Source organism: Lichenostomus cassidix, chromosome 20 (genome assembly GCF_008360975.1).
Source record: "Lichenostomus cassidix isolate B80296 chromosome 20, HeHo_3.0, whole genome shotgun sequence".
Classification (NCBI taxonomy): domain Eukaryota; kingdom Metazoa; phylum Chordata; class Aves; order Passeriformes; family Meliphagidae; genus Lichenostomus; species Lichenostomus cassidix.
In genome coordinates, this window is record NC_139500.1 from 14,104,028 (window position 1) to 14,125,389 (window position 21,362).

At 49.9% G+C, this 21,362-nt stretch overlaps 1 protein-coding gene across 3 annotated transcripts in view; it reads right to left on the reverse strand.

The window, feature by feature from the left end:
- LOC146428898 (rho GTPase-activating protein 39-like) overlaps nucleotides 1–21,362 on the reverse strand; it is a 67,491-nt gene that overhangs the window by 31,655 nt on the left and 14,474 nt on the right. For 2 of the 3 annotated variants that reach the window (XR_014856055.1, XM_085079542.1), the window contains exon 2: nucleotides 9,045–9,443. The exons of the other annotated variant lie outside the window; for it this stretch is intronic. Coding sequence is in view for 1 of the 2 variants with exons in the window: in XM_085079542.1 (XP_084935668.1) it covers nucleotides 9,045–9,443 (399 nt within the window). In the remaining variant the exon portion in view is untranslated. The remainder of the gene's footprint in view (nucleotides 1–9,044; nucleotides 9,444–21,362) is intronic. 3 annotated transcript variants of the gene reach the window in all.

Sequence of the window (21,362 nt, forward strand, 5' to 3'; positions counted from 1 at the left end):
AGGTTGAGAAAGGGCTGTTATCCTCTGCCTTGCACCCTGGGGACCCCTCTTGCTCTAGTACCTCCTAGGTATCTCCCACTGAGGCATGAAGGGTTTTATTTTAAGGGAACTCCTGACACTATTTCAGGATGGTGATGTCACCATCATGAAGAAGGCCTATCTCCCAGCCTCCACCTTCCTTCCATTCACAGCATTGCAGCCCAGTGTTGACCTGAGTTCTGTGCCAAAAGCAGCTTGGGAAACACCAACAGATTTGGGATTGGCCACTCTCCACTGGTACAAGCCACCATCAAGCACAACCCCTGCTCTCCCACTCCTGTTTAGCCCCAGTGGCTTGTCCTCCACATGCTTCTTCCTGGGGCATGATGCCTGGTGCAGGGATTAAGCGCCAACAGTGCCAAGTGAGGACACACACAGACAGCCACCAGCAGTAATGGCAGGACAAGGGTGGCATTCGCGAGGACACTCAGCTCCACAGCCCACCAGGAATCCCTCTCTGGGCAACACAGAGCCTGCTCCTTGCATCAGTGTGTCTCTCCTGTGCATGGCCAAGCCCCAGTCTCAATCCCAAGCACTGCTGAAGACCTGGCTGTTCCTCGAAGAGTGCCTGGACTAACAGGAAGAACCAGAACAGCAGCACTTGGTAGGCTTTTAAATGAGGATTTCTGACACCCCCATGGCTTGTTTCATGGCACAGAAGAGAGACTGGCAAAGAGCAAGCAGGACAGAGCTATCCACAGGCTCCTGATTCAGCAGGCAGGCAACAAGTGCGTGACTGGGAGGGATTTTAGCTCAACCCTACAGCCAGAGCATCATCACATCTGGACCAGCACTATCCAGTTATTGGGTCACAGGGTAGTAGAGCCATAGCCCTGAGCTGCAGATGTGTCCCCCTGCCTTACAAGATCCCCAGCCCTGGCAGTGCTGGAAAATAACCCTGTGCTCAATGGAAAGGTGCTGGACCTCCATGTTCCACAAGCCACCTCCTGAGGTTTTTCCTTTGCCTGAGTCGCAGCATTGCAGGCCGAACCAGCTCTGCACAGCTGAACCATCCACCTGGCCAAGGTTTGGCAGACCCACCTCAGCCAGGCGCAGCATGGCCAGACTTGTGCCTCCCGCACAGGTTCATCATGCGCTGGCACTGTCTGGCATCTGAAAATCAAACCCTCAGGGTTCCAGAACAGCAGGAACTCAGCCTGAAGCTCTGCCACCTCCTCGCTCAGCTCTGAGCCACAGGAAGGAGCCCCTCTCCACACAGCAGGCACTGCCACCACCTCCTGCCCCATCTGTCCCAATTTACACCCATACAGCAGCACTGGGCACATCTGAATTGGTCTCTGCTCAGGTGGGAGCCTGGGCATCTGCAGAGCATGACCAGCCTGCCCACCAGAGATGGGTTCCTGGCTCCAGCATGGCATTATAACTTTAGGGCCCTGTGGGACCCCAACTGGCAACAACCTCTGCCCCTGCACCTGTGAGAAAGAGTAAAGCCTAGATTTTAGCCCTCAGATAAGCGATGAGGGATTTGATCTGAAAAAGAAAAGGGGATGCTGTGTTCATGGCCCCCTGCAGAGACAAGCTGCCTACCTGTGAGCCCCTGTCAGCCAGAGGGCAAAAGGCACTCCAAAGCATGACAGCTCCTCATACTGCTCAGGGTCCTTTCACCAGGGTGTGAAGAAGCCATCCCTCACCTTGGGCCTGCCTAGGACAGGAAGACGTGCTGGGCCTTTAGCACAGACTTGGCCACATGGGTGGGACACAATGGGGAGCAGCAGGAGCCCTGCACTGGCAGAGGGCTCTCTCTGCACCTGCCCTGAGCCCAGCTGGCAGGACAGCAAAACGATTTGGACAGACAGCCACAGCAAGGCAATGAACAAGTGGTTCTGCCACAAGCCACAAGCTGCCCTGCAGTAGGATTTTGGCACTTGCAATCCATGCCCCCAACATGCTCCCTCCTTCAGCCAAAGTCAAAGTGCACATTGGGACCCAGGCCACCCTGGACCACTGCAAACCTCTGGAGCCAGCAGAGCCCAGCACCAAGGGCAACCACTGACACTGCTTCTTTTTGAGGAAAAGCACAAACATCTGGGATTGCCACAGCTGTGCTGCCAAGGACACTGATAAGAGGCAAGGCACCTAGGTGCTCTGCAGAGGTCAGAGGAAACCAGGAAGTTGTGACACTCCCATGTCACCACGGGCCACCATGCTTCCCCACCCAGGAATGTGATAGAGAAGGGAAACTTCTAAATGTGTGCTGTACCCCATCTTGCCCCTCAGTATCACCTTGGACACATCACGCCATTTCCAGCCTGCCTGGCTGCCAGAGATGACAGGAAAGAAGCACCATTACAGAAGAGACAAAGTTCTCTCGAAAGAGCCATTTCTGCAGCCATGAATGATCTCCTGGGGCTATGTCTGGATACTGCTTCTTTCAACTCCATCCCCAGACTGCTGGAAAGACCAAGTGGAGGAGAACAGGGACATCCTGACTTCCTAGCATGGAGAAATATTCAGTCTTGTCCTTCTGAATGGTGAAAGCCCTGACAAAAAGCAAAGCCAATGGTGGACAAGTGCCCCAAAGCAGCCTCTCAGCTGAGCTCTTCAGCCACCAGCAGCAGAGACCCTGACATATCCCCTGGGACTCTCTGTGAGGAATGCTTTCAAGTAGCTCCAATATAAAGACCTCAACTCCACACTGGTTTTCTCAGCCTGCACTCAGCTCCAGCAGGCCAAGCATATCCAGCAGCTCTTCTCAGGGTCCAGATCACCACTGTTTGTTTTTCTGCCTCCCAGAAGCCTGAAAAAAAGGCCCCGGACCTCAGCTCTGCCCTTTCTAGTAGTTGTTTTCCTGGTGCTGTGACAAAGGTGAGTGAACAGGGATGTTTGTATTCCAGTAGCATTGCTACTCTGCCCCTAGTGCTGACACTGGAGGCAGGGATACAACCTGCCCAAACAAAAAACACTGCAGACCTGTGCAAAGAACTTTGTGGTTTTATATCCTACCCCAAGGCCAACTGCACAAGAAGGAAACAAACCTGTATTAGGGATTCTGATGGTCTTTCTTGCCTGATTATGAAAACTTAATAGTGGCATTACTTATGCTGTGCCTTGAGAGAAGTGAGCCTATGACGAGACAAACCAGACTTGGAAGAGGCAGAAGTATTCTTACAACCATCTTTTTGTTGCACATTCCCTCTCACTCCGCTTCCAGCACATATTCCTGGCACTGTAAGACCAAGCCCCTGCTCCTTCCCAGTCGAGGATGCTGAGCAGTGGGAAAGGTGGGGGAGGAGGGGATGAGCAGTACAACCTGCTGCCCACATAGAAAGCACTCTCACCTTCCTCTTCTGGGGGACAGAATGTTCCTAGGGAAGGTGGCTTTCTGTGTGGAGGATTTTAAGATACCCTGTTTATTCAAAGACAGCCTTGGAAACAGGACTCTGAAACTCCCAGTGCTGACCCCGGGAGAAAGAGAGGAAGAGGAGGAAAGGGGCTGGTCTGCATGGACAGCAGGTCTGGGGATGGCAGAGCCTGCTCACAGTCCTGACCCACAGTGTGCTGAAATGCTGCAGACCAGCACACAGGCTCCACTCCCAGAGATACAGCCTTTTTCAGGCCTTGGACCTCTGCCAAGCCCTTTCTCACCCATTACCTTGGAGTTCCAGCAAACCTCAGCATGACTGCAGTGGCTCAGAGGACACTTCCAAAATGTGGTATTCAGCCCCAGGCTAGTCTCATGGTCCTCGAGAGAACATGTCCATCCTTTGCAAAGCTTTCCAGTGTGTGAAAGGATAATCTCCCCTGAAGAGAGTCCATCTTGCTTCCTAATAGGATTGCAAGAGCTCAGGAAGGGTCTGAAGCTGTGAAGCAAGTGCTGTTTGCTGTCCTTGTCCAGAAAGGGAGAAGCAGAGCCAGTGCTGGGCTGGGCAGCCCCAGGAAGCACAGCTGAAAACCAACATGGGAACAAGAGCATGGGCAGAGGAGCTTCACCAGAAGGCTCCAGAGATGATCAATGGCAGCAGTGTCTTACCCCGCTGCAAGAAGCTGCCATTTCCCTGGGGGGCTGACCCCTCTGTGCTGGCTGGGGAGGCCAACGGCCAGTGTCTAGAGAAAGTTGCTCCAAGCTGCTGCAAGAGCTGGAAGAGCAGCAGCAAGAGGTGAGGCAATGAGGGAGGGGTGGCACGGGCATGGAGACAGAGGGGACAGGCAGCAGGGTCTGGGAAGCTTCTCTGTTCTTCTTGAGGCTGCTGAGGGTTTGGCAGCACTGAGATGTGGCAGGGGACACAACAAATTCAGCAGTGCTGACAGAAGGCACAAGAGAGGAAAGGTGGTAAAAACCCATTAACTAAAAGGAAAAAACCTCAACCACAAAGTATAACTAAAAAAAGGATGAAATCCCTTCCCCCCGATCTTTGTGGCATGTGCTTGCAGGAGGCCCTCCTTGCAGACTACACGGGTTTCTGCTGGCCTCTCCATCCATCACAAGATAACAAACATGAAGGAAAGAAAACCACTATTTTTCGTGCTGGCATTAAGAGACAAAAGTGAAACCATCATGGGCGCAGGTAGCTATAAAGATGTCAAATGCTACCAACAGCACTCGATGTGTCCACCCTCTGTTTATGCAGCTGCATCCCTCCTGAGCAGGGGAGGCCATGCTTGAGATTGTCTTTGGAGAACAATGCAGACAAAACAGCTGAAAAGTTCAGCGTGCTTATGCTATTAGTATACCAGACATCCCAGCAATGACATTAGATCCCACCTGAGAGGATTTGCTTCTGGCTCAGCTCTTTGGTCCCCATTTTACAGCTACCAAAAGGCAAGAAGTCTCTCCTTGGGTGTCTGACTCAGGTAGGGAAATCAAACTCTGCGCCATAACCAGATACACAACCCTTGCTCACCGAGCAGAGAGGACACACGATAGATATGCAAGGAAACGCTGCCCAAGTCTCCTGCTTCCAAGAAAGCACATTTCACAGACAAATACTGTCAGCTTACTGGCATGAGCCTTGTAATCTGAAAGAGCCTTGCATATCCAAGCAGCCTATTAGCTCCCAAGCAAGCTGCTTTTCCCAGCACTTGCCCTTCACAGTTTATTGCAGGCTCAAGGCACCCCAAGATTGCTGCAGAAACCTGAGCTAGGGATGGAGAAAGGGAGGATTCCTTCCCCCTTCCCTTCCTTGCAGGAGAATCAGCAGTGATGGTGATGCTACCTAGCTGGCAAGGAAAGGTATAGCAAACCCCTGTCCACATTGCATCACCCCGCTTTGTCATGGTTTGACCCTGGCCAAATGCCAGATACCTATGACATCTGCTCTCTCTGCTCTCCCCTGCCACAGCTGGGCAGAGGAGAGGGAAAAAAAAAATTCACACACACACAAATGGTTCATGAGTTAAGGTACTGGGAGAAGACGCACTGAGGGCAAAACAGCCTGAAATTTAAAGTTGCAAAGTGATTTATTGCTAACCTAACAGAGTCAGAGGAAGATAATGAGAAGTAAAAATAAGCTTTTAAGACACTGTTTCTCTGCTCACCCCCCTCCCTCCTCCCCACCACCAGCATAGAGGGACAGGATATGGGGTTTGGTCAGTCCATCACTCAGATCTTCTTCCAGTGCTCAGGGAAGGAAGTCCTTTACACTGCCATGGGGTCCCTCTCACGGGAGACAGTTCTCTGAAAACTCCTCCAGAGTGGGTCCAAATCTCACAAGCAGCAGTCTGCCCAAACCTGCTTCAACGTGAGCTCCCCCCATGGGCAGACAGTCCTCCCAAAACTGCTGCTGCGTGGGGTGCCTCATCCACAGGGTGCAGACCTCCAAGGCCCGGCTGTTCCCTCTAGGGAGCAAGGCCTTTCTCTCCATTGGGACTCCCACTGGATCACAGCCTCCTCCAGGCATCCACCTGCTCCAGCATTGGCACCTCCCCATGGGCTGTGAGTGGATCTCTGCACTTCCGTGGACCCCTCAGGCTGCAGGGGAACCACCTGCTTCACCATGGTATTCACCATGGCTAGCAGTGGATTGTCGGCTCCAGTGCCTGGAGCACCTCCTCCCCCACCTTCTCCACTGACATTGGTGGCTCCATGTTGTTTTCACTCACGTATTTTTACCTCCTCCTCCTCTGGCTAAAAAGAAATGCATCCACCCATTGTTTTGATTTCTTCCAAAATATGTTATCACAGAGGTGTAACCAACATGTCTAATTGGCCTAGCCTTTGCCAGCAGCCTGTCCATCATCTGCAGAGCTGTCAGAGATTGGCTCTGCTGCACATGGTGAAAACTTCCAGAACCTTCACACAGAACACACAGGAGCTATCTTTGTGGCCCCCTCCCCCACTACCAAAAACTGGACCAAGCAAAACCAACACACCCTTCCTTCTGTAGGAGAGGACCTGCGTGGGGTCTTCTCTACCAAGAGGGCTGGAGAACTGAGGGATGCATCACAACTGACATCGCTTTTCCCTCAAGGCACAGAAACTCTCCATACTAAGGTAGAGGAGGCCATGTTTCCTCCTGAGAGACTGAGTCAGTGTCTTGGTTTTAGAGAGAGCTGAAGCTTATTGCTGTTGTTATTCTATACCATGTACATCATAGCTGGGGCTGTGGTTTCAGCAGGGAAAGCCGAGTACCCCACTTGAAGCGTGCTATTTTGCCTCTCTCTCCAGCAGAGGGACTGTTGGCATCAACCCCTGCAGGACTCGGTCCCTTTGCTGCCCCACCAATTCCCCTCCTGTTTTCTCAGTACACAGCTATGGGATGTGGTGTTGAAAGGGACAGCGGTGAAAACGCAAATTGATCGCAGTGCTGAACCAACAGTGCTGGCGGGGAGGCTGCTGGCAGGGAACGGTTAAGCAGTGGGGGTGACCCCAACCCTGTTAAGCCCATCAAGCCAAGTAGAAGGGAGCCTTGTCAAACGCAGCCAAACCAAGCCAAAAATAGCGCAGCTATTAGGACAAAAAAGCAGCAGTGACCTGCAAGGCTGACCTCCAGCAAGACGGAGTGGTAGAAACAGTGGCATAGGCACCTGTGTGGAACTGAGCCCAGTGGAGTGGCTGTGTGATCCTATTCAGATGACCCAATTTTTGGGGCATTTATTTGTCACTGGTTTTTGTGGCTTCTGGCTGGGATTGGCAAGTATTAGTCACAGAAGTTCTGCCATCATGCCTTTGTTCCCAGTGGCCACATGGGCAGCACATGAATGGCCACCACATTGTCTTTGTCTGGGGAAGCCCCGCAGACACAGCTTACGAGGGGCATCTGCCACCTTGGTTTTGTTCCCAATGGTGAACAACTTTTCGTGGGCAAAATACCTCTTTTTGTATACTATTGTTATTAACACTGCTGTTATTGCGTGTGCCTTATTCCACTGCTTTGTGCCTTCAGTAAATTGTTATTTCAGCCCCTAATCTCTGCTTTTGTCCCTCCCTTACCGGAAACAGCAGGGGGAAGGAGAGAGGCTTATGTGGAGTTTCATTCCAGCTGGTGTTAAAACCAGCACAGTCAGGAATACTTCAGACTCTGTGAAGTTCAGGATATCTTACACCCTTATCAGGGCTCTTACACTCAGTCCTCTGGAAACATGAATTGTAGTTTTGGTGGTGGCCATCCTGACTGCCCCAGAGTACCAGGCTGTAGACGGACAAGGAGGGCAAGCCAGCTGTCTCATGGCAAATTTCAAGTGCCTGTGGCTCAACTGTAGTTACTGGGGGTGACCTGAAGGAACTGAGAGCTACTCAGGTACAGCTTAAGACTTTTCTTACTGGATTTCTCCTGGCAGGGCAGGGATCATTCTCTGGATGGGTATGAAGCTGAGAGGAGCTGCTTCTGGGGCAGGAGGCACTGCAAGCATCATAAGCACCAGTAAAGTGCTGGGCTCTTTCTGGTGCGCTTCATGTGCACCACCAGTGTCTTGCAGTCATTAAGATCTGCATTGAATACAGGAGTGTCTTGCAGGGAGCAGCAGACCTGTGATAAATCTCACTTCAGGGTGCATATACTTTCCAGAATTGCCATCCTATGTAGTTTTCTGTAACTTGGCATTTTTATTCTCTCCTTGCCTGCATTGGGCATACAGAATGGCAGCCTTGATCCAAAAACCAAGCTGCTGGAGCAGCCTCACTTGCTGCACTGCCCAGAACCAGGACAAGGCATCCCAGCATAGACGGCAGGAAAGTCAGGACTCTAGCCCTCAGGTCAGCTTTCAGCATGACTTCACTTGCTGCACGGCCTCCCCAGCTGCCAGGGCCAGATCTTCCAGGGCAGAATGATGCCCAGACAGGGCAGGAGGGAGGCAGAGCAGCCCCGGACAGTATCCCAGGCAGAGGGCAACCCAACAGAGACTGAGGAAGGGATGTTTTTGTGCAGCTAAAGCTGAAGGCATGGTTTCAATACAATAAAAAATCCCCTATTGCAGTCAGACAAGTTTGAGTGTAAAAAAAAAATCTCCTAGTCAACCAAAACAGCATCCTGTTATTGGTCTTTTATTTCAGGCTTGATGTGACCAAATAAGTGTGCCCAGGAGCTCTGTCCCTGCAGCCCCATCTCCTGCCCTGGCTGAAGTTGCAAGAACACATCAGCAGCCGAGCAAGTGGGGAAGGAAGGCACTAGACCAGATGGGGTCACCCGCACCTTACAGCAACCTGACCCCTTGCACAGCAGCTATGCCATACCAACAGGCTATTGTGATTTTTTACAGAGTTCCCATCACTGCACAACACTCCTGCCTGTCCCTTCTCCTTCTGCTTAGTAACATGTGCAATGATTATCTTTTTATATATATGTATTTTTATGGTATCTCACACAAAGATGGCCTGGCCCAAGCTGGGGACATTCAGGCAGTGGTAAAAGCAGACAGCTCTATCCCAAGAAGAGGCCAGTGGCAGTGACAGGGGGCCTGGCAGTACTTTGACCCAGTGCTGCAGCCTCCTAGGGCAGCACAGCATCCTCCTGGGGAAGCACAGACTCCCAACCTGCTTGATAGGGCCTGCCTGGCAGCTGAAGTCACCCACTAGATATAAACAGAAAAGGCTGAAGCTCTCCCCCTACCTGCCAGGATCTTTCCTCTTCTCCACTGCACAGTTCCACTTGCCCTTCTCCATCTCCTGCAGGAGGGCCATTTGGATGGGGGTGCTTCTGCCACCATTGCTAGTGCTGCCTCGGTGCTGCTGGCCATGGCAGTCAGGCTGGGAGCTGCCCTTCATGGCCTGGAGCTGTGCCAAGGGCACAATGTCACAGCCCTGGGGCCGGTGCCACACCGTCTGCTGTGTGATGGCATTGTAGTAGTAGAAGCGGTTGTTGTTCTGGTCGAAGAGCTCCCACCACTGCTTCTGGTCTGACTGGCGCACCTTCAGGTTGGGAGGGGGCTCCCAGCTGCACTCCCCAGTGGTCAGGTTGACATACATCCGCTCCTGGGAGCGGGGCTCGATGATCTCCACCCAGTCCGAGCTGCAGGGACACAAGAGCCACATTAGTCTGTGCCAGAGGCCCAAGGCAAATAGGTTGTCTGAGAATCCTACAGAGCTGCTGCCACTGGGCCAAGCAGCCTGCTTGCCAGTCAAAGCATTGCTTGGGGCCATTCAGCAATCTAATGAATGCAGGAGAAGCCAGGGCAAGGGTTAGAGATGAGGCTGAGATAAAAGAGCAGTTCTTTGGCACAGGGAGGTCACCCCCATCAGCCTGGCCCCCTCACTCCCCAGTCACCAGCCCAGGACAAACCCATAGGACTGGTGAGCCCTGTCTGTTGATGCTGGGATGACTCACAACAAGGGCTGGCCCAGTCACAGGAGTGCCAGTGCCTGGGAGATGTGCAGGGAACCTCTCTTTCAAGAGCAGGGAGGATCTGCATGAGCGGGACCTGCTCCTTTTGAGAGCTGCACGTTCCACCTGGGGAGACCAAAGCCCTGACTCCCAACAGTGCGGGCAGCCTGCTCCTGCTCCTGCCCACAGACCCCCCGTGCTATGGGGCTAGAAGGGACCTCTGGGTCCTGTGGACCCTGCTCAGAGCCTACACTTGCCTGTCCAAAAAATACATGTGGGGAATGACTGGTGGATGAGACCATTTCCATTGCAGGCTCTTCCCCCTCTCCCTTGCCTGATAGGACAGAGCTTTCAGTAGGGTGTAAGGTGACCCAACAGACAGGCCCTGCTGCTGATCCACAACCCTTCTGCAGCCCTAAAGAACCTCTTGAGCCCCAGGGTCCTTTACCAGCACCCATGCTGGCCCAATCAGTGAGAGCAAGGCAGGCAGTGCTATAGGACTGGTTTTCAGGCAGATCAGCACAGTGGTTTTGATGCAGAGCTGCTGGGCTGCATAGCTGTCATACACAGCACACCAATCTTATCACTGTCACACCAACCGTAATGAGCTGGCCTGAGGAGCTCAGCAAAGCCAATGTCTCCCCAATGCATAGCCCAAGTAAATGGAAGAAGGGAGTGCAAACCACAACAAGCTGTCCCTCCACAAAGGAGAGATGCTGCCACTAAAGCGGTCCTGAACCCGATAGCGCTCAGCCTGTGGAAAAACAACATGCACCCCTCAGGTCCTGCTCCCAAATCCTGGCCTCCACCCCATATTGAGGCTGCAGGAAGGAGGCCCTAATTAAGCCAAGTTACTTTTGTTACTAATAAAAGCCATATGAAAAGGACAGGTCCAAGGCCCCCCTTGAAACCTGTTTCTGCCCAGGGGCTCACTCTGACACAACCTCCAGCTGCTCTCCAGACAGGGTATGACAGCAGAAGCCATTCCCACATCAGAGGCAAGAGAAGGGACATCCCACTCCATCCCTCTCACACCCTCTGTTGCCAGCCTGCAGATCCTCAGAAAGGTCAGGGGTGATGGTGGCAGCACTGCAGTGCCTGAAATGGCAGCCCAGGCTCCAGTGCCCAGCCCTGCTGACATGGTCATGGGAGAGGAGGCAGCTCCTAGCAGGGCAGTCCAGTCTTTGGCTCTGCCCTGGCCTTCTGAGGAAGGTCAGCATGTCCCCTATCACCAGGTAATCTAGGTGTGGGTTTGGTTGCACATTGCACCTCCCTGCTAGGAAAACCATGGGTTTGAATGACAGCAATCAGTGCTGAGCAGTCTGGCATACACCCACAAAAAGCAGGCCATTCCTCAACTCTCTGAAGATTCAAAATTGATAGGTACAATGCCAATTCAAAACAAAATAAATGTGAACTGTCTCTGAAAAGGTGGGATTCCCCTGCCACAATATCTACTATGCGATGCTGACATCCTTGCATTCTCGTGGAGGGTTGATGGTCAGGCTACCACAGACAGGCTGGTTGGGAAAGCTGATCTGGGTGAAATCGACTTCTTTTGTGCGGACAGTTTTCAGGCAGATGTGCTTACCCGCTCCAGACTATCAACATCTCAACTGTTCACACTGACCAACAAGGAGCTGGGAACAGAGCACACCACCTCTCCCCATGGCACCAGCTCCTGCTGGTCGCCCACCATCACCAGATCACAACAAGAATGTGCCTGCAAACAGATCGCACTTAGAAAACCCTGTGCTCAGAAAACATCTGGTTTGTTGTTTGCTGGTTTTGGGCCAAAACAACATCAGTTCCTCTATTTGATTTGAGGTGCAATGCAACAGCCATACCAGCACCCCATGCCATGGCTCAGGTTAGGAACTACGGAACCAGCCCTGTTCTTCCCTTGCAGTTGCAATGCCAAACTGCAAGCAGGCACAAAAAAAGGAAATCGCTAAAATCATAATGAGCACCAGCAACTGCAAAGATGTATCATCCATAAACAGGGCATAAAAGGGAAACCAAGAGCAGCACCAGAGCCCAGCAGTGCTGGGAGCAGAGCAAGACGAACATGCCCATAGAAAGTGAAACTACAAAGTGCAGGTAGGACAGAGAACTGGCATGGAGGGTCCAATGGACAGCTCAGAGGGGACATAAGGGGAGCAGTGACATGTGAGAGCACCATAACTCTTCACAAGGACAGGCAGACAATAGGAAAAGGGGCAGAGAGGACTGAGAAGGGCACTTAGACACAGGTAACTTACTGGCAGCTTCAGAGAGTGGGGAGAGGCTGCCATCAGTGCAGGAATGTGGGCAATCTTCACCCAAAGGTGGGGGGAATGGCCTGCCACTCTTGGGAGGGGACAAGAAGAGGAGAGCAGGTGTTGGAAGGGCTGGAAAAGGTAAGCAGCACAAAACACCCACAGAGATTAGCCAGGAGGAAGACCAGAGGCAATCCTGGAGGATTTGCTTGGCAAGGAAGAAAAAATACAAAATACCTTGCAAGACCCTGAATGATCAAGAGTCAGTTGAGCCATCAATTTTCTTAATGTTCAAGAGCACACTGTGTTTGATCTGTTTTGCCCACAAATGGGTTAGCAAAGCTTTGGAACACCAGTGCCTGTACCCACACTGCTGCTTCTCAGCAGAGAGGAGAGGTCAGATATGTTCTGTGAAGTGCAAGCTATAGAAAATAACTAATTCTTCTCATAGCACTTGGCCATAACTGAGTGTCTGCTGCTAACTACAGTCTTCTGTTTTAACAAGCTTACATTTATCTTTGTGTGCAAAGACACTTAAGTGAACAACTTGGGTGGGTGACCTCTTTGCTCCCCTTAAAATTGAGGGGCTGAGGATGACTCAGGTAGAGTTTAACTAGGGAAAAAATCTGCACAAAACACATTGAACTACTAAAGAGTTTGGTAAAATCACACTCGTGAAGAAAGAAGAGGAAAAGCAAGGAGCACATTCATGGAGCAGGGCCAGCCCCAGGCTGCCACATGAACCTTGAACATAACATCAGGAACTCTGGAAAGATGTGATAAATCCAGAATTGCAGAGATATAAGGCTGTAACTTGGACGTCAAAAAAAATATTAATTCATATTGCACTTCACAAGGTTAAAGAAGTTCCCTGGGAATGGCTTAAATAACGGTTTTCCCTGTCCTTTCAGCTCCAAGCACTGAGGGATGCAGCAGCCACAGAGCGTGCCCTCACTGCCACTAGCACTGCAGCGCCTGCTCCCACCAGCAGGATCATGGCAGTGGTTTCGGTATGTCTCAGTTCCTAGGACTGAGTGTACCCAGGACAGGACTTCCCTGCAGGCCCCATCTGCAGTCCCATACCAAACCCCCTCCAAAGTCTGAGCATGGTATAAGCAGCGGCAGCGAAGACGCTGAGAAACCAAGTGCAACCTCCAGGTGGTTCCAATGTACTCAGATTTGCATATCAAAGCCAGACAAGACTCTAAAACTCATCGCTATCCTGAAGCTGCAGAGAGCCTCCAGAAAGTCGCTAGCATCGGCTCCTTATGGTAGTCCTCCACCAGCTGACTCAGTCAATTCAGACTTCATTCACTGCCTTCTCTCAGCCAAGTCCACAAAAGCTGTAATTTACATCTTAGGACGAAAAAAGTACCCAGAACAAACATCTCCCTCCTACACAAACACATGAGTGCATATATATATATATATATATATATATATATATGAACTTTTGAATACACATGCCTCCTTCTGACAGAAATTACAGAGGAACTAAAATGAATATAATGTCAGCCTGTCCATAAAACTTTCCTGCTCCTGAAAATAAGCACTATGCAAACAAATCAACCTCTGCTTTGCCAGAGACAGACCACACTGTGAAAATCCAGAACAAATGCTGATTGCTCAAAGCCTGAGCACATATGCTTAGCTCCAGCAAGAGCAGAACAGGGGCAGGCCTTTGAAAACAGAGCCCAGCTGGCAACACATTGTGCAGAGGAGAGAGAATTACACCACGGTTTGGGTGGGTTAGGGGTACAAGAGACCCTGGAAAAGGTCTTATCACAAAAAGCATCTCATTACTTTGGTGTTTTTAATTAAAAAAAAAAAACCACAACACCAAAACAAACAAACACAACCAAAGCCCCAAGCCTTCTGCTAGGTGGTATTTTCAAAGACAAAGATGTCAGATGGGAAACTTGGTGGCCTTCTGAGTGCTTGGACTGTCGGCTCTTGCCTCTTTCCTGGCCATTCCCAAACTTTCCCCCAGCCCAGGTGCCAGCATTGCTGGCTCCCATCTTGCTGCTGTTAGCCTCTTGATTCACCCCAAATCCAGAGCAGAACAGACAGCAAAGGGGTAGCTCATTCCACAGGAGCAGGTTGGGGCAGCACCAAAATTAACAGCAGACTCCTCCAAGATCCTGTCTCAGAGAGAAAGAAGCAAGAAGCAAAGACTTTTAGGACACAGGTCAGATGTCCTGGGATCTCTACAAATGGAGAGACAGGGAGCATAAGGAAGGACAGACACCATGACAAGTCACGCCACAATGATCATCAGCTTAAAATAAAGCCCAGAACTGTCTCAAAGGCATAAGGCCCTACAGCCTAAGACCAGTACCTGAACCTTGGGTGGGATGGATGCACAGGCATTTTAGGGCCCTACATATGAGCAGGGAGAAGGGAGGGCAGCACAGAAACTCCCAAACCAAACTTCATGTTTCTCCATCATCCACTCTGCACTGAGTGCTGCCCACCACATTTAGACTGATTTGAGTCCTGAAATCACTTCCTGGAGCCACACAGAGAGCACTCCAAGAGGAGGAGAAGACAGAAGGGCTTGAACTGCTGTTCATGCCCATGCCATCCTTCATCCCCCCGCTTCACAGGGAGGGGGATTCTGCAACAGAGGGAAGCGCAAGGGACATAAAAGATCCCTGTTTTCACTGCTTTGAGACAAAGCACCAAGCACCTGCTGGATGGGTATCCTGAGCAGGAGGAGTTCATGTACTGGAGACACAAGCACCAAGGGACTGCTCAAACCAACACTAAAGGAAACTGCACCTGAGGGCAGGAGGAGCAGTAAAATTCACTCCTATTAAAAAAATCTTGGCAATGTAGACAATGCACAGCTCTTCACCAGAGAGCCATGGTAAGCACAGGCTCCTGCAGCAGCTCCTCTGTCGGAGACATAAAGGGCTGCTGGCTGTGTCTGAGAAAAGGACCTGCTTCTCCCTTGGAGGCCAAGCACCTCTCACTTCTCTCTGTCCCCAAGCTGTCATTGAAGGTGAGCACCTTGGACTGTGTTATGGCTAGAGACCAGCTGTGGCCACTGCAGCCTCAGTAGAGGCAGAAGACATTTCAAAAAGCATTCAGCACCAAGAGGTTTACAGGTGCTTCCCTCTACTCTTTGCAATGGTCCACAGGCTGGCAAGGGACGCAGATATGGCAGGCAGCTTCTCCTGCCTATCTGTCCCAGCCAGCCCAGGGGTTTCACACACTGGGGAGCAAAATCATTTGTGGAGCTTGAGCCCCAGGCCACAGCAGAGAAGTGATCCAGCTTCCTCAGGCTACGGGTCTTGCCTTGACACCCTGCAATGACACAAGCTGCTGTCATGGCATACCCTGGGTCTCTTCTGCCACCATATCTGGAGTTTTCATTTTGCAGGTCAGAGCACAAGCCCAAAACCCCAGTACTTAAACAGCCTCCCCAAAACTCTGGTTTGCCCCAGATGCAGTGGGGCAGTGGCACTTCCTAAGCTCAATAAAGGCTTCAGCAGAGTCATTTTTCCTTTTAAGGGCTGAACACCTAATAACAAGTTGCAGAAGGGAAAAAAAACCCTGGCAGTTTTCATCCCTTCTCCTTCTAAAATGTGTTGCATGCATCCACAGCTGCATCCAAATCCCAGCTGCTAGAGGTGGGACAGCTGTAGCGGGAAGCTCAGTGCCAGCTGGACGGTCCCTGCCCAGGGAACACGAGGTGCCCTGGCAGAGAGCTGAGGCCTGGCACAGCTCAGTACTGGCCTCCCACCTGCACAACCTCAGGCTGCATCAATCCCAGGACACATGGTCAGGTCTGTTGCTGGATTGGGACTGATACTAGCACCACTGCACCTGACAGTGGCTGCATCCCACCTCAACATGCTCATAACTGGACTTTGTTTCCAACAGACAAGATTTACATGGGAAAACTTCAATTTTATCGATATCTTAGAGAGGAAATATTTCACAGTTGCTTAGGTGAAGACATTACAGGACAACCTGCCAGCTCAGCAACAAATGACAATCACAGCTGGGATGCACCCTGCGTACCACCTTCCACCCCTGGTGCTCCCCCACCACAGCATGTTGGGCTCAGCCCCAGAGAAGTAGCCTGATGCCTTCCCATCACCCCCATGGCACTGCCCCTAGTTTCAGGGAGGATTTGTGCAAACACACTGCAAGCATGGCTCGATGATCACCATCATGGTCATGCCACCTGTATAGACAGGGTCCCACCAAAGTGGGGAGCAGGACTCATGCAAGGTCGTTGCCAGATGCACCAGCCACATCCTTCCGGGAGTGTAAATCTCTGCAGACAGGTACCCAAGGTCATAGATCTACTTTCTCCACACCTTCTTGGGACACACCAAGCTAAGATAAACGATACTAAGACAAATGGAGCAGACCTGAGCTTCATCCACTTCTGAGAGTGTGTGCAGGCAGCAAGTCATACAGAATCTGCCCACAATGGCACTCAAAGCAGCCAAGAGCCTCCCAGCATGAACAAAACTCTAAAATTAGGCCAGGCTGTTTGTGTTTTTATAAGGGAGACGCATACAAACAAAAGGAGGGGATGGAAATGGAACTCGTGCATGAGTCTCCTGCCTTCTCAATGGGCCCCTGCACCTGTTAGCACTACCAAATGATTGAAACCCTGGTCAGTGACTAGAAAGCTGAACATGGCTCCAGAGATCTATAAGACCCCTACACCTCTTGGCAGCTGTTGAATAGAAGTAAACTAGACTTCAGCAGGGTGACATTTCCCAGTGCTGACAAAGCTACACCCTCGGCGAAGAGCATCATGCTGTTAAGCTGCAGGAATGAAGTGGAGAAGTTGTACCTGCCAAAATGATGTAGGGCAAGAGCCCAGAGCCCTGGAGAAGCAGCATACATCAAGTGCTCTCCCTGGGCTAAAGCAAGTAATGTCATGTTGGTGATATCCCTGCTATCCCAAGGACACAGCAGCACCCACCGCCCTGTCATTGTAGAATTACTGACAAAGGTCTTGATTTATCTAGCTTGCTGCCCAGCTGCTTCAGTCCTGAGATTTACTCTTCACTGTCTCCTATGTCACCACTACCGATTTCAGGGATTCCGCCCAGCATTGCCACAATGCCCTTGCAGCGAGGGGCCCAGCAGCTGCTGCCTCAGACAGCTGATGCCAAGGAAAGCAGTCTGGGAACAGGAGGCTCCACAATCAGAAGTTGTTCTAGAAAAGCTGCACCACCACAAAAACTCAGCAATTGATTCAGTACCCTGGGAGCAACCCATATCCCACACACTGCGTGAGGAATGGGACTCTGCGGTGAGTGATCATCATCATTTCTGTACACAGATCATCCTGCGCTCAGTGACATGACATCAGGCATCGCACAGACGTAAACACACTGCAGCACAGCAGAGTTTCCCCACACAGGAGGGCAAAACAACGACCATTCTTGTACCATCTTCACTGAAGGGAAGACAGAGCCCACAGCAGTCAGAACAGAACAAAGTAAATAGCCAAGTCCCAAGGCTCATTTGCATCATGCACAGGGATGTTTGTTTGCTGCACAAGGGAACACTATGCCATAATGAGAAAATACGTACAGAAATTTCTGAACAACATCATAGACAGGGAAGACAGGAACAGAGAAGAAACGTCCAGAACCAGCAAAGGGAAATCCATCAGCCAGGACATCAGGACCAAGTGGCCACCACAGTGAGAGCATGCAGGGACGGGAACTTGAAGGACCTCACAAGACATCCACCTCTGATCTAAAATAACTCCAGAAGAGCATCAAAAAAACATGACAACTTTAGCTTTTCTAAAGGCAGCACATGAGCCAGCAGTGGTGAGGAGCAGGAGCAGACTGAGACTCTAATTAGAGGGTGGAGAACTAGCACAGCTAGGCCATACACAACCAGACAGTGTCACCCCAGGTGCCAGCTGAGGATGCCCTACAAACAGCCAGATCACAAAGCACAATGCTTTCAAGCATCACTCAGCAAAGCTATATATCTGAAGCAGCAACATTCCTGGAAGTGTAACATTAGCAAAATGATGGCCATCTGTTCATTTAAAGGGCTGACGGTCCTTTATGAGCTAAAATACAGAGTCACTTGAAAACTCATGCATGACACAGTCACGGAACAGCAAGGTACCAGGTTGTTTCTCCAATAGCAGAGTCCACAAAACACTGTGGGCTAAAGGCACAAAACAAACAGTGTTTCACCACAACTTTTTTAGGCTGATTCATTCTTCAGCAAATCTCTCCGGCTGCAGCTGTCTCTGCCAACTCTGTTGAAAAACCATGAAGGAACAAATGCAGAGAAGCTCTTGAAAATATTAGCTGTCCAAGCTTGTGTGACTCAAATTAACCACTACAATGCCAGTCTGGCAGAGGAATTGGGCAGCAATTCAAAGGCAAGGAATAGGAACAAGTTGGCAGCAAGTCAAAGAATTAACAGAGTCTGCAAACAAACAACTCTCTCCTGTGCTGCAAGCTGCCATCAGGAAGCTCATCCTAACAGGACTCTGTGCAGAGGAGCTGCTTCAGTGTCATCATTTTCTCCGGCCCAAAACAAACCAATTTCCTCTGGCAAAGAAAGAGAGGTAGTAAGTAAATAGCTGAAAACCTCAGGCACACAGTTCATAAACTCTTTATAAAACAATAAGCAAGAAAAATTAATAACTCATGAAAAAGAGGTCCACCCATTTGTTTTGCCTACAGGAATTCCTGAACAAGCACGTAAGACCCAACAAAGTCAGGGTATTGCAAAGCCAGTGTCTGGGCCTACATCATCAGTCCCTCCTGCAGCCCCAGAACCTCCCCTCCTCCACACCTGCCCCACAGAGAAGCACATGGATCCCTGTTCCATGCACAGCTCCAGCCCTGGAAAGCTCACCTAGCTCTGAGTTAATTCCCAGTTTGGGATGAAAAACACAGTCCATGTTTGATTTTTTTATATTTTTTTTTATTCTGATGTAATAAGCCACGGAAAAAGCTTTCTCCAAAAGGAAAGGCATGCTTAATTGTTGCACCAAACTGACATTCTTTCCCTGATTGCCTCTACAACATTACAGTGTGGATAGGAGTCACATTCCATGAGCTATATTTCAAACTCTGCTTTGTCTGCTACACACTTGCATCTGCAAGACCAGCAGTGACTATAGTAACACCTTGAACACCAAGTAAACAAAAGTACTAGTTATGTAGGGTTTCAGTGCTTTGTCATGAACAAGCTCTGGCTTGATTTAATGAGAAAGACAGACTGAGGTGCTTGACCTTGTCTTAAAATGCAGTCACAGCTTTTTTAAAACTGAACATCTCTTCAATCTCACAGATGTAAGACTTCACAAAACAAAGTACAATCAGTTAAAGCCCAAAATTTGCCTTTGCTCTCACCACATCACAGAAACAAAGATGGGATTAACCAGAGGAGACCTCATTGTGGTCTTCAACATGCTCACAAGAGGAAGTGGAAGGGTAGGTACTAATCTCTTCTCTCTTGTGACCAATGACAGGACTTGAGGAAACAGCATGAAGGTGAGTCATAGGGGGTTTGGGTTGGATATCAGGAAAAAGTTTTTCACTCAGAGGGTGGCTGAGCACTGAACAGGCTCCCCAGGGTAGTGGTCACAGCACCAAGACTGTCTGAGCTCAAGAAGCGTTTGGACAACACTCTCAGGCACAGGGTGGGATAACTGGGTTGTCCTGTGCAGGGCCAGGAGTTGGACTCAATGATCCTGATGGGTCCCATCCAACTCAGCATATTCTATGATTCCCAAGAGTCTGCAAGAAAGCAGCTCATGGTGAATAACCGTGTCAGTCACCAAAAGCTCTAAAAAAAGGTCTCAGTTGTTTCTTGGAGATGGCCAGGAAAAACCAGCTGGGCTGCAGAAGCAGGTAGTCCCATGTGGCATGTGCTGCCTTCCCTTGGCAGCACCTCTGGAGGTACTACCTTGAACAGATTCCCCCAAGAAATAGGGAGAGCAGCAATAAAAGAATGCAGTCACTCACTGTGGACATCACAATTACTCCTTTCTTTGGAGCAGCCTTTTGCAGGGCATATGCTCATTTCTTCAGCCTCCCCAAGGAGGGTGACAGGATAAAGAATTCCCTGTTTTCACTGTATCTTTTTCTCTCAGTTAATGACAGTAGGCTATCAATCCAGCAGGTCAGGGAGATCAGGGAAAGTGCAGTATCAAAGACAGTGACATCCAAAGCTTCAAGTTTCAAGACTGCAAAAAAATTTTCAAGTTGGTGAGGAAAGGGAGGGAGGGTTTTACAGTTAATAGCTACACTTCAGCAGAAGAAAAGTGAGCTCCCTGAATGAGAGGAGACTGGCTTGGCTAAACTACTCCTTCCTCTGGAACGAAGAAACTGGACAACTGCAGCTGTGACTTGTGTACACCAAGAACCAGAGCCCTGAACAGACTCATGACTCTGGTGCACACCCATTACAGCCCTTCACAGATGCTCAGGCTCAAGTGGAACCACCATCTTAAGCAAGAGCCTAGGTTTCACCTTTTCCACAGATCTTTAAGATGTGTCAAAAGGCCTACTGATAGTATTTTTGACACAGTTTCAACTCAAAGGAAATTCATGCAGGCATGCTAATGCAGCTGGGAAAAGGTGGATATGCATTTGTGGGTTTTAAACACAGCTAAATTCAACTAGTGACAAGAACAGTTGAACTGCGATTTTAAATACTTGGGGTTTACCTTCTTTAAATAACCAGGAGATAAGTAAAGACATCTTGCAGACCAGAGCCTGGACCAGATCGCATTTAATTTGTGCTAAGTTCTCCCCTTGACCAAGTCAGTCTGAAATAAATACTTAAACTACTGTACATAGCTGAAGAGTAAATATGTGTCATCTGTTTGTCCTGGTTTAAAGGAAGGGGGAGAAGGGAGCAAAAAAAAAAAAAAGAAAAGGAATTAAAAAAAAAATAAACTGAGACTTGGCTTATAAATGGCACAAGAGAGATATATTCTTATAAATGGCACAAGAGAGACATATCAACTCAGGAGGTGGCTGCAGAGCTGGCAGCACGAGACAGGATCTCCAGAAAAAAATTTTAAAAAAAATTCCAGGAAATCCGCGGTGTCACTTCTCCCCACAACTGATTTAAAATGAGCTTATTCCTTGCACTTGGTACATGAGGAAGAAGCAGCTTCCTGGCTACGATGGGGGGAAACACAGTTATTAATAGCATCACAATGAGCAAGTATCAGAAGTTATGTAGAAGCCCTGGAAGATCCTGGCTGGTTCATGAAAATATGTGTTGCCATGGCAGTAATTGCTACACATGGTAACAGTGAACAGTGGGGTGAGAACAGTACACTCTTTGATTTGGTGCCCAAAACAAGTTCCTTTTGTTTTCT